Source organism: Suillus plorans (assembly GCF_016647745.1).
Source record: "Suillus plorans strain S12 chromosome Unknown HD556scaffold_15, whole genome shotgun sequence".
In the NCBI taxonomy this organism is placed as follows: Eukaryota; Fungi; Basidiomycota; class Agaricomycetes; order Boletales; family Suillaceae; genus Suillus; species Suillus plorans.
In genome coordinates this window covers 424,414-438,158 of record NW_024537399.1, presented here as the reverse complement: position 1 = coordinate 438,158, position 13,745 = coordinate 424,414, and the positions used below count along the sequence as shown (strand labels likewise).

At 44.4% G+C, this 13,745-nt stretch overlaps 2 protein-coding genes across 2 annotated transcripts; both read right to left on the bottom strand.

The window, feature by feature from the left end:
* Positions 1-9,360: 9,360 nt before the first annotated feature.
* HD556DRAFT_1233121 (uncharacterized protein) lies at positions 9,361-9,567 on the bottom strand (the record flags this gene model as incomplete). Its single annotated transcript, XM_041297568.1, has 1 exon — positions 9,361-9,567. A coding segment is annotated over one exon (207 nt), but the record flags the coding sequence as incomplete, so codon positions are not given.
* A 1,424-nt stretch (positions 9,568-10,991) lies between these two features.
* On the bottom strand, positions 10,992-13,717 carry HD556DRAFT_1306406 (uncharacterized protein; the record flags this gene model as incomplete). The annotated part of the gene is made up of 15 exons (XM_041299910.1): positions 10,992-11,050; positions 11,107-11,151; positions 11,205-11,392; positions 11,511-11,772; positions 11,824-11,978; positions 12,042-12,081; positions 12,123-12,222; positions 12,268-12,432; positions 12,509-12,990; positions 13,047-13,106; positions 13,158-13,217; positions 13,269-13,315; positions 13,374-13,400; positions 13,448-13,499; positions 13,558-13,717. 15 exons carry the CDS (start codon positions 13,715-13,717, stop codon positions 10,992-10,994), a joined length of 1,902 nt encoding a protein of 633 aa, XP_041162766.1.
* Positions 13,718-13,745: the final 28 nt, after the last annotated feature.

Here is a 13,745-nt window from a genome sequence, read left to right as displayed (position 1 = left end):
ACGCACGATACTGGGAACGGAAGGGAGAAGTTGCCCACGAAACCAAACCCACCACCTCCAATCCACCTAAGCAACCCACTTCAGACCGGACGAGTTCCAACCCGTCCGGATCCACGAGATTCAAATCCAACAAACCCGCTACTTCCGCATCCTCCTCCGCCTCTAAAGCTCCGGACCTTACCTCCAAGCTAGGTAAAGACGGAAAGCTCACGTCCAAAGAACGTAAAAGACGGATGGATAATAAACTCTGTCTATTCTGCGGCGGACCCGGCCATTCGGCTCAGGAATGCACCAAGTCTACTTCACGCGCTGCCAAAGGCCGTGCTGCAGTAGTCACTCCGGAAGACAAACTGGAGGCTTCAGATGAAGCAAAAAAATAGTCCGCAACCCTCCTGACTCCGCACGGGATGAGGGTTGCGTTGACTCTACCCGTGCAACGGAGCTACGTCTCAACGCTGTTTCTCTTTCCGATCTGAACTCTCTATGTCCATACATTTCTCTTCCTACTTTTCCTGATATTTCCTCGTTTCCTTCTCTAATAGATTGTGGTTCCTCACATTGTTTTATAGACTCTGATTTCGTTCGAAAAAATAAAATCCCTACATATCCGATACCTCCGCTTTCTCTCCGTTTGTTTGATGGTACTTGTAATAATATGATTTCCGAAGCTATAGATTTGCCCATTCGTTTTCCGTCCGGTGTAGTCACCTCCGATACGTTTTACGTTACTCCGTTGGATTCTTCTTGTTTTATCGTTCTAGGATATAGCTGGCTCACCCTACACAATCCGTTGATTGACTGGGTTTCGGGCAGCATTGATTTCCAAACGACTTCTCATGGAATGCCTTCGACACCTCCGACATCGCTTCCGTCTCCGGATACCCCTCCTCCGATGGAAGATTTACCTCCTCCGACTACATCCGGAACCTCCGCTGATACGACGATCCCCAATATTTCCTTGATAAATGCAGTTGCCTTTTGCCGGGCCTGCAAATTGGAAGGATCGGAACAGTTCAGCATCTACCTTCGTCCGACCGGTGTAGACCTCCGGTCCGCTACCCTTTCGTCAGATCCTCCGGACCTATCCAGGATTCCTCCGGAATATCATGAATTTTCGGATGTGTTCGATAAAGGCAAAGCTAGCCAACTTCCTCCTCATCGTCCCTACGATCTCAAAATTGAGTTAGAAGAAGGAACTAGTCCGCCCCTCGGAACCATTTATTCTCTATCTGCAGTTGAGCTCGCAGCCCAGCCCTCCGGAAGTTTCTTGATGAAAACATTTCATCTGGACTCCTCCGTTCCTCATCCTCTCCTCACGGAGCTCCTGTCCTGTTTGTCAAGAAAAAGGATGGCTCCCTTCGCCTCTGTGTAGATTTCTGTGGACTTAACCAGATTACCAAGAAAGACCGATATCCGTTACCCCTCATTACCGACCTTCTAGACTCTCTGAGCCGTGCTGAAGTATATACCAAAATCGACCTCCGATCCGCTTATCACCTTGTCCGGGTAGCAGAAGGAGACGAATGGAAGACTGCTTTCCGAACACGCTATGGCTCTTATGAATGGTTGGTGATGCCGGAAGGTCTCACTAACGCTCCGGCCGCATTCCAACGCTTTGTCAATAGCGTGTTTGCTGATATGCTGGATGTATGTGTTATCGTATATCTGGACGACATCCTCATCTATTCCCAAGACCTTGCATCCCATAAGGAACATGTCCGAGAAGTTCTCCTCCGTCTCCGAAAACATCGACTCTATGCTAAACCCGAAAAATGCGCGTTCCACACCACATCCGTTGAATACCTTGGTTACCTCCTATCTCCGGACGGCTTGACCATGTCGTCCGAGAAGGTCCAGGCCATTGTCGATTGGCCGGAACCTCAGAAAGTTAAGGATATTCAATCCTTCCTCGGATTCGCAAATTTCTACAGTCAATTCATTTTCAATTACTCGGATATCGTAGTTCCGCTCACCCGTCTTACCCGCAAGGGGGTTACTTGGGACTTTTCCGATGATTGTCGGAAGTCTTTTGAAACATTCAAGAAAGCTTTCACGTCCGCTCCGGTGCTTACGCACTGGATTCCGAATGTTCCGATAGTCGTAGAAACCGACGCCTCTGATTATGCTATAGCCGGTATACTTTCCATAGTATGTCCGGACTCAGAGCTTCGTCCGGTAGCCTTTTACTCTCGGACACTTACCGCTCCGGAACTCAACTACGACACTCACGATAAGGAACTTCTAGCCATTCATGAAGCTTTTCGGACGTGGCGACATTACCTTGAAGGCTCTGCCGAGCCGATAGACGTTGTCACGGACCACAAGAACCTTGAGTACTTCTCTACCACAAAACTCCTCTCTCGCCGTCAGGCCCGCTGGTCGGAATTCCTCCATCAGTTCAATCTCGTCATCTGTTTCCGTCCCGGAAAACTCGGAGCTAAACCGGATTCCCTTACTAGACGCTGGGACGTCTACCCTAAAGAGGGGGATAAGGACTACGCTCGAGTTAACCCTCATAATTTCCGTCCGGTATTCACTTCGGAACAGTTAGCTTCGTCCCTACGAGCCTCAACCTTAGCAACTCTGGTTCTTAGGGCAGCCATTCTGATAGATATCGACCAGCTCCGGAAAGACATCCTGACCGCACTTCCCAATGACCCTATCGCGTCCAATCATCTTCCGGAACCTTCGGATCCGAGATGGACGGTAGACGATAGTGGTTTCCTCCGCTGCGACAACCGTATATATGTTCCGGAATCCAATAACCTCCGAAATACTCATGATCACCCCTTGTCCAGACATTTCGGTCAAAATCGGACACTAGACCTCATCCGACGCGAGTATACTTGGCCAGGAATACATACTTATGTCAAGGACTATGTCAAGTCCTGTACTACCTGTGGCCGAGCTAAGGTTCCGAGACATAAACCATACGGATTGCTAAAGCAGTTACCCATACCGGAAAAGCCTTGGAATTCCATCTCTATGGATTTCATAGAGCATCTTCCGGATTCATCCGGCTTTACAGCCATCCTCGTCATAATAGACCGTCTATCAAAACAAGCCATATTCATCCCCACCCACGACACCATTACCTCTCCGGACCTTGCTCACCTGTTCGTCCTCCATGTGTTTTCCAAGCACGGAGTTCCATCTCATGTCACTTCGGACCGAGGAACAGAATTCGTATTGCATTTCTTCCGGTCCTTAGGAAAAGCATTAGATATGGTCCTCCACTTCACATCCGGATATCATCCAGAAGGAGACGGACAAACCGAACGAGCCAACCAAACCCTAGAACAATATCTCTGGATATACTGCAACTATCAGCAGGATAACTGGTCGGAACTACTTCCTTTGGCAGAATTCGCTTATAACAACGCTCCGAGTGCTACTACCGGAGTATCACCCTTCTTTGCCAATAAGGGATATCATCCGAACCTGTCCGTTCATCCGGAACGTGATCTCTCCTCCGCCCACGCACGAGACTATGCAATAGACCTTGACGAACTACATCAGTTCCTCCGAGAAGAAATGGCCCATGCACAAGAAAGATATCAAGGTCCTGCGGACGCCAAACGGAAACCTGCTCCGGATCTGAAAATCGGAGATCTGGTCTTCGTCAAAGCAAAATACTTCTGTTCCACCCGTCCGTCCAAGAAACTCTCGGAAAAGAACTTAGGTCCATTCGAAATCATAGCTCGTCCGGGTACGCACTCCTTCACCATCCGACTTCCGGATTCCATGCGTTCCATACATCCAGTTTTCCATATCTCGCAATTAGAACCAGCATCCTTGAATACTATTCCTAATCGTATCCAACCACCCCCGCCTCCGATCAAAGTCGATGGAGAACCCGAATATGAGATATCCGAAATCCTAGACTCCAAGTTAGACCGTCGGAGAAGACAATGTCAACTCCTATACCTTGTCCGATGGTCCGGATATGAAGGAACGGACGAGGAAACTTCATGGTTGCTTGCAACGGAGCTCGGAAACGCATCCGAACTAGTATCGGACTTCCACTCAGCATATCCGAACAAACCCGGTCCTATTCAACTTTGAAGTACATGATGTGTATACAGATATAAGTACATTTAAGGAAGAAACAGAAACGGACCAGAAAATCCTACATTTCCATAGACCCATCCGCCTCTCCGGATCCGCCATCTTCACTTCCGGACACTTTATCCATTACTTCATCCTCCGGATCCGGATCCGAAGTCGTCCGAAACCCCTTCCGGATGTGTCCGAATAGCATGGCTTGAAATTCCTTCTGCTGCTGAAGGAACAACTTAATTCCGGAACTCATCCGGTCCGCTGCAGCCCTACTGCCTTCTGCTGCCTGAATGCTCCTCTCCAAAAGTGCGTTCGTCCGAGCCAGTTCCAACACTATATTGTTGGCCGCGGCCACCCAAGCCTGGTCATCGTATTCTTCCTCCATCTCTTCCGGATCTTCTGGAGTCGGACTCTTCTGGCGTTTCTTACCTTTGCCCTTCAGAGATGGAGATCCGGCAGTGAGTTTTCTCTTCTTGCCCTTGGACACCTTGACAGTTCCGGGTCATCCGGGACATGTAGCCTTGTCCTTCCGGCAGATATTGCAAGACTTGATCTATCCGGACGTCAAAAACCCGGATCTGAAATATCCGGACGACTCACCTGAGCGTTGCCCTCTGCATTCGTCCAAAGACAAGTCCGTCCCCTGTTAGCACAACGCGCGCAGGATCCGTCCATTTCCGCAGACATAGCACGAGTCTTTCCATCCGTTAGAGAAATCTACCATACCCATCCGAAACTCACCATTTCTGCTACTATTTCCTTGCGTCTTTTCTCCTCCGCTGCTACAAGACTCTCAGCCTCCTTAATCTTCCTCAATTCCTCCTGGTGTTTCCGTTCCGCCTCCTGACGTTTCCGATTCTCTTCTTCTTCCATCCGAGCCGCAATTTCCGCGTCCGCTATTTGCTGTTGAAGCTCCAGAAGTTTCTGCTTAGCAGTTTTCTGAGATCCGGAGGTGTTGCCAGACATATCCAATAGAGCGTTGTAGAGGAAAAAGTAGGAAAGGAAGAATAAATCCTGGATGTCCTACCTTGTGTACATCTGTCCGATTCCGAACTCAGAAACTCCCCCCATCGACTTCTCCATCATCTCGCATTAATTTCGTCCGGTCCGGACCGATGCTTCTTGTGCCTCTAGGGATCGGCCCTAAGGGGGGGATACTGTCATATCCCATATATTCACACTTCTCTTCCAGACTTCAGACCCTTAGATCCGGTTCGGTCCGATGCATAGATCCGCGTCTGATCCGATATCCGATAAGCTTCTTAATACCGGTATGATTACTGATCTGTTATCCTATGCTTCATTTCCGACTCGCGTTTGATAAGCTTTGCATATGCTTCGTACATAGCCTCGGACCTTTGCTTATTGATCCTTCCGTTATCCTCTTAGTATATAAACCCGTGTATATTTCCTGTAGTACCTCAGTTCGAATATCATCTTAGTTTGTCCTCTTTCTGTCCTCTGGACTTGAGTCTAAACAACTCTTGTCAATCTCTGAGACTTCGGATCGATTCTGATAGTCTACGTCTCCGCCTCTATCTTCGGATAGTCTATACTCTGTGTGTTTCTAGTCCGGATCCGTCCGGATTAGTCTTATACGCGTTTCCGATATCCGGAAGTCATCCGGATATAACTACGAGACTCGTCCGGACCTTCGGACGCGTTATCGTTAAGTCTTTGAAATAAGGGACAGTACTTGGGAAAGGGGCACAGCGTACGAGCTGAGGCCAAAGTCCTTTGGATCCGATCCTACGAGAGTACGACCTTAACAACTACTTATACTAAATGGAAAGGGTTGAGGGCTGGGTTACCATACTGTAAAGGGGAAACGGAAAGGGTATAGGTACACTGGTAACACAGCCTGATTAGTGATGGGAGGTCAAATGCGGAATGAGACTGAGAAACATTGGAACGAACCAACGGTAAAGATACAATGTACAGCAAGCGCTGACATGCACCAAACTTGTTTTGTGCATGGTCATGGCTACTTTTGAGCTTTGATATCCTCTACTGTGCTCTACAAAGTTACTGAGAATGTTCTATAACACGTTATGATTTGATTTAAGTAGTTTTCAGACATAACAAACCCATAACACTATATAATAATTCAATTAATACTTATCCTATTCAAAGATAAGTTCCAAACATACCATAATACATTACTCAGCAATATTTCTCACACATTCTTTACATTTCTTTTTGTATGTTCTGAAACATAGTCAATATAACATTTCAACGTATCAACAGTTCATGGGTGATTAATGGCTTAGTCAGATGAAATGGATTAGTAAGATGAGATGGATTAGTCAGAAATTTGAATAGAGAAAGTTGATAGATGAGAATATTTGAGAAGTGAACAAGTTATCATAAGACATCTCTACGATGACTCAGTCTGAGTCACTATGAGTCATCTTTGCTATGACTCAGTATGAGTCAGGATGAGTCATATTTCCTTATTTAGATAGTTACACAGCCACAATGAGAGTAGTATATAAGGGGGCTCTATTTCCCCTCTAAATAATGACAATCTCCCTTTTGAAATCAATCTTCCTTTGAGAGGACAGACAATCCTCCTTTAAGAGAGAGGGAGGAGGATTTGAGTATCTTCCTGAATTTCTCACCCCATATCTGTGTGAACATCTGAGTGAATATTAAGTTTATTCCCTCCATTCTTTTGTCATCTTTTCCCACAACATACTGATCTTCTGAGGCCTACCTTGAGCTAATCCTTGAATTACACTAGCTGATACACGGTTATCAGTCGTCTAGTTGTAGTTTCGTCACATTCTCTTTAAAGACACAGGATACCTTTTCTGTGGGGAGAATTTACATATTTTTAATAATTAGGAGGACAACAAATAAGACTAGCACTTCATTCAACAATATTAAGAGCTTGGCTGCTTTAAGACTACATCAAGAGGGTGTACTTTGTTCTGATTCTGTGTTATACTCATCGTGAGTGCCTGAGTAGCAGAGAAGTTATTTTCGAAGCCACGTATTTCGGTTGATTTGATTATGTTAGAGGCTTAGTTTGATCTCCTCTGATTTTTGAGAATAGGAAGTGTTTACAAGATATTACTCTGATTCATTGTGTACTGTTGTGAACTATATCTTCATTTCATATTGCATACTTTTGCAATCATCTTCTAGTAGCATCGTAGTACTGCATCAAGCCAGTTAACAGACTAACAACTCTTTCATAATACCTAAAGCACTGCATCAAGCCAGTTAACAGTCACTGTCTCAACACACCTGAAGTCATTAGAAGTTTGTTTAGAACGACCCTGCTATTTATGCCTCCTCCCATGAACGACCATGTTATCAACTGTTGTCCTGCATGATATGGGAATCATGCAGAACACATACATGACATATTATCCCACATATCTACAGTCTGTTAGCCTTGTCCTCAGACTACACAAAATGTACTTTGAGTATAGACTCGAGTGCAACAGATAGCCTTGTATGCTCCAATTACACAAAGTATGGTGTTTTGAAGAAAAGTCAAATATGATGGAGAAATCATATATTGACATAGTCTAAGTAATAGGTACACAAAAGCTTAGGTTATTACCTAACTTTTGGCTTATTTACTTTGACTACAAATAACCAACGAGAAAAGTTAAAAGCCTACAAACCCTAACAAAAAACGCCTGTGTTTTGCTTTGTTTTCTTTTATGATTATTCCTACCTTATTTTCCCTATGTTTTTCTTTCATTTCTTTATGTATATGATTCATTGACATCCCAAATGCTTCATAAAAATGTACCAGCAAGGTATGATGTCATATGGCTCCACAGATAGTTCTGGCCTCTTCTGTTGGTTTCCCTGATGTTACCCATGATGTCATATGATGTCATTGGATGCTAGAATATTCCACTCCACTTGGCTCTGCAAATGTTCCACATTGCTCCACAATGAGGTCATTTATGATGCAATTCTGATGTCATTCCTCTTTTCAATCATATTTCCTGGTACTATACAGTTTTGCTCATCTCATGTATGAAAGGAGAACCAATCTCCACTCAAAAATACAAGAATCTATTTTCCTGTCAAATATCTGAAGGAAATCCCCCCTCACATTCTTCCACTTTCTCTGACATTGACACTCTTTGTGTTAGCCAGAAAGTGCAGAGCAATCTGAGAGCATTTTACTCTTTTCTTGACTGTACCTATACCGTCTAGTGTGCATCTGACATACATTTCAGAGGACTAGGAGTATCAAGTCAAGCAATTTATCTGTGCCTGTAGATTCCTTTGTTGGACTATCTGCATACATATTTTCAAATTGTATAACTCGTAGTTGTACACATCCATTGTACTTTACTTCAAAGGAGTCCAAATCAGCATCTTTGATTTGTATTGCACGGTCATACAAATCTTTTTATTTCCCATCAATAAGTCCTTTCATATTTAGGCAGGGAAAATTCTAGCAATATCTGCTACATCCAGTTGCAACCAGTTGCACAACAGTACGCACCTCACATCATTTATCTGTCTAGTCAACAAAAAAGTATTTTCCATCTAGCCATAGAAAAGGCTAGATATTCCTCTACAAAGTCTACATTATCTGTCTTGCCAGATAATGTTAGATTTCTCTTGTAGAACATCTACTGTTCTAGGTAGAATCACACCACCAGGCTGTATATGTTAAGATGGGAGTGAAGTGGGCCGCTTCTAGAGGCTACTGAGAGACCAGAAGAGATCAGACTAGAGTCCAGAGTAAGTTGCCAATCTATTGAATGATGTAGTAGAGTTGTACAGTACCTAGAGTCCAGAGTAAGTTGCCAAAGAGGCAGGGAGCACTGGACTCTGGGATATGGGCGATGTATGGCAAACAAATGTAAACAGACAAGCCACAATCAAAGAGTAAGTAATAACTCGACCTAGGGACGTCCTAGGAAGGTCAGGAAGTTATGTTAATGGTAATTAAAGTGTCAGAAATAATACTATGAGTATGAAGGCACAATAAGACACATAAAAGACATAGAAATGTGTACTGTAGAGGTGAATGATCATCTAACTAACAGTCATTCCCACCAAAGCAGAGAGGGCAATGCAAACAAAGATAGACACTTAGCTGACTTAGTACTTGTGATGTGTCAGGTGCTTCATAAGAAGGAATGTTGTCCTCACGAGCGTGTAGGGAGTCAGAGACAAATTTGGTAATGTAGTCTGACACCATTGTGGTCAGTACAGCATACCAATGATACATATTGCTAAACCAGTGTCTAAGACTGTTCTATACACTGGAGTCAGTAAGATAGAATGATGAAGATAGTCATCACCAGACCTTGGTATTCAATTTATAACCTCGATCACTCCAAAGATTTCCAGTGCTTCACACCATGCAGTTGAGCTGGGAGTCATCCAGACAAACAGATTTTTAACGAGCTCCAAAACACAAATGTCCATTGCAAGAGAGGAAGCAACAGGAGTATATGCAAATAATCCACACTTAATGAGTTGGAGTGGTGCTAGGGAACACTTGCAGTAGGATATGCTGACAGCTTATAGACCTATTACCCTGAATGTAAGTGAAGACCCTTGAACCCTCAAAAGACAACACACATGATCAAAGAGTACACAGGTGATTGCCATTATTCACGGTCAACAAAATCTACTGCAATGTGAGTCATCTCTAGGGGAGCAACGAAGGTTAGGGATTGACTGCAATGAATGTGATTGCTAGGTGTAACAAAGGTAAGGACTAATGAGGGAAGAGATGACTTCTTCAGATCATCTCTGCCATTGATTTTGCTTTTTCTGTAGTTCAGAGAGATGCTGGTATAGAAGGTCAACCAGACCATCCGGCATATACAGCGAGTCACTGAAAATAGGTTTGTCCTTAATGAAAGGATCAATATCCAGGGGATCAGCACCAATGTGAAGGTGTTGATTGCTTTTATCCTGAATGAGTGAATGTTGGGATGAAGATCCTACATTTGAGGTAAAACACTGCCTAAGAAGAGGAGGTGCAGGTTGGCAGGAAGCCTGAGAAGCTCGGCATGTACAAACCATCCACTGTTCATGAACAATAGTAGTTGACTGTGAGTCTGTAGGAGTGATAGGTGGTGGGTGATCAGGGAGCAAATGGTCACTAAGTAATGTAGTTGTCATATCCCGTATTCCAGACCTACATCTGATGATGTTCCCACACCTCATCTGGACATCTGGATCCCCTATCCATGTCTCCAGACCTTTAGCTTCTCTATTTGTCCAATTCCCGGATCCGATGTCCAGACATCTGATTTGACATCCACATCTCTGGATCAGACCTATCTGTCATGTCCAAACTCAAACCTTAAATCAGCGCCCATCCCCTTATGGTAATAACCTGTCTCTGGACTTCTGAACATTCAGATCCGACCCCCGTCTATCTTCCGTGCCTTTTCCCTTTGTATGTTCCTTCTCAAGTTAGGCTAACTCATTTTCCGTACCTCATTTCATTTCTGCCTTTATTTTCCTATGTCCTCATTTCCGGCTTCATTTACTATTTTCCGATAGACTAGTATTAGACATTTCTACATCCTCTGTCCATAGTCTCACATAGCCTCAGACTGCACTGACTGATTCTTCCTCTGGACTTCATTCTGAAGTTAAGGGCACATACTCGGGTAAGGGGCGCAGCGCACGAGCTGAAGCCAAGCCCCTTGGAATCAGTCCTACCCTTTGTTCACGGTCTTAACAGTAGTCCAAAAATGGTATGATAGAAGTGGATGCTTATTGTCAAGTAAAGATGAGAGGATAACAAAGAGAAGAATTCACAATAATAACAAAGAAAGTGACACAATGTTGGGCATTTATAATAACAGAAAAATGACGGTACATTCTATGTGCTAGGAAAAACTGATTTGATAAGGTAACAAGGGTGGATGAAGATAAAGAAATGAAATTAAAACACTTTGACATGTTGAACCTTAGACAACATTTCAAATGCCCTCAGGCTGAATGATAGGGCCAAAGTTAATTGTGAGTGGTTCAGGCAGAACTGTGAGAGAGGTGCCAGGTTAATTGTGAGCAGCGTGAGAGAAAAAAATAACTCACTCGTTTGAGCAGTCACTGTCTCATGTATACTTGGCCCAGGCAGAGCTGTGAGAGAGGTATAAGGTTAATTATGAGTGCAAGAGGATAAAATAACTTACTCACTGTCTCACGCTTCATTGAGAATAAAGAACAGCCATCCCATGTATACTCGGCCCAAGTAGAGCTGTGAGAGAGGGGAGTCCTAGTGTCCGGATCAAGCAGGGTCACCATTGCAGCAATAGATGAAACTGAGTTTGAAAAGCCAAAAGCTGAGGCCCCCAAGCCTGCGATGCTGGTCTGATTATGACTGTAAGCTCAATCAAATATACAAGATCAGATGCTCACAGATGATGACATCAGGCTCCTGCACAACCGCACCACAAGTTCTGCGATTCTTATTGGACATCTTCAATTTACCTTTCTACTTTGTCATCATGGCTTTCTCTGCATTGCCCTCATCCTCATCTTGGCCCAACTCAGCCTCATACATGTCACCGAGATGCATCCTGAGATATGAACCCACTAAGGCACATAACTGACTCGCAGACAGCGATTTGAGATCAAAATCAGGGTCAGGGGGTGGAACTCCTGCTGGCCAGTCATGAATGCAAAGTTGCATAGAGTAAAGGATGTCAAGCATCCTCATCCACCTGCTGTTTGACGTTTTAGAGGGATGACCAGCATCAGCTACCGAAAGCAAATGAGTACACCGACAGCAGAATCTAATGAGACACAGACCAAATGCTTCACTGATGATTATAGGCGCCACCATGCAATTTCTATCCCTGGCAGATTTGCTGTTGCACAAGAGGGGAGCATTGGGGACTGCGACAGGCGGTGGGAGAAAACTGAGACTCTTGCCTTCTGCTTGAGCAGCCTCCAAGTCCTTGTATCTGTAACACATCCCATGTATATTAGTATCACATCCTCTTGAAGAAAAAGACAAAAAAACACACTTTAGGATTGTAGTAAGCTCATCTATCAAGCGCTTTACATCTACTTGTCAAGCGTCAATGAGAGCCTTCACCATATTATACCCCGCAAAAAGCCAGAGGCCTGCCAACCAGATTCCTCATCTCCTGGATAAATGGTGATACCAGTGATATGGATTCCGTGGGTACAGTACCAATATGAAGCCTTCCAAATATTTAGTCATTGATCAAGTCACCGAAGAACACTTACCAATTTCGCAAACACTTCACGAACTGCTGTCATGAGACTGGATGACTCCCATGATGAAAGATCCTCAGGGCTGGCGACCACACTATCCCAATGGTGTTGAATTCTCTTCCATAGGGATGCGTGGTTAGGGTCTTTGTATGGGTGGGCATGATAGTACACATTTTGCTTAACTTTCCATGATGCCAAGTTCGCTGGAAGGTCATTCATAAACACCAAAACAGTCATGAATATAATAGCTTACGTTCTTTGGATGGAGGTAGTACAGTCGGGAACCAGGCTTGTTGCGAGTTGCCTTCATCACTAGTCCTGCCTTGATAAGAATCACCCTCCAGTGTTTCCCAAACTCTTTTCCAATTGCAGTTGCTTCAGCCATAACCCTCTTGCCAAATTCTTCCATTTTCGAAACACCTTCTTTGGACAGTCTTCCTGCTTTATGTGTGGCCCTATCCCCATCTTCAGACGTCTGATCTTCATTGCAGCCCTCGGGATCAGCATTAGCATCGTCACTATGGTTGTCTGCCACTGCTGGTCCCTTCTGCTTGTCATTCGCAGACAGTCTGAATGGTCTTGCAGGATTATTAGTGCGTTCTGCTTTCTTTCGCTTCTCTTTGAGTTCTGCCCAGTCACTGTCAGAGTCAGAGCTCTCTGCGGATTCGCTCTCATGACCAGGAGTATACGATTTGTGGGCACCAGATCTACGCGGGCGCATGGTCGTGGGTGTAACTGCGGCAAGACACATTAGTTGCGTACTAATATATATATAGCAAAATTTAAATTACCTGCAGTCTTCTCCTGTTTATTCGTCACTGCAGTACCATCACATTCACCATCGGATGGAACTACAATAAAGCATGTTGATTGTATACCACAAGACATGCAACAAAACTTACCTGCATCTCTCTCCCTTTCATTCATCATAGTAGTGACACCACATTCACCGTCAGATAGACCTGCAATAAAATATGTTTGTTGTATACTACGACATGTGTAGCAAAACTTACCTGCATCTCTCTCCCCTTCATTTGTCGCTGCAGCACCACCACATTCACTGTCAGATAGAACTGTCACACAACATATTATACTACAAAATGTTTAGTAGTACTTACCTGCAGTCTGCTTTCTGTGGTTCGTCGCTGCAGCAGGTCAATATTTAAATACATCCTGCATGTGAGCAACACACATATCTGAATCCTCATTGGCATCATTGCTAGTACCATCTTCTTCGAGACCAGCTGGACAACAAAATTTAATGAGAGTTGATAGCGAGTAAAAGACTGAGAGAAAACTTACCTGATGGCACATCGCCATCTGTGCCATTTGTGGACCTGTCGGCAGTGTCAGACAACTGGACCTTGGGACCTTCATTCATGTCACTGTGCTTCTTCCTGCCAAGTGACAAGTGTCTGCTGAAGTTAGAGAAAAAAATATCTTCTTCAGCAGATGATGTCATGGGATCAGAACATTCGGACCTTGGAAGA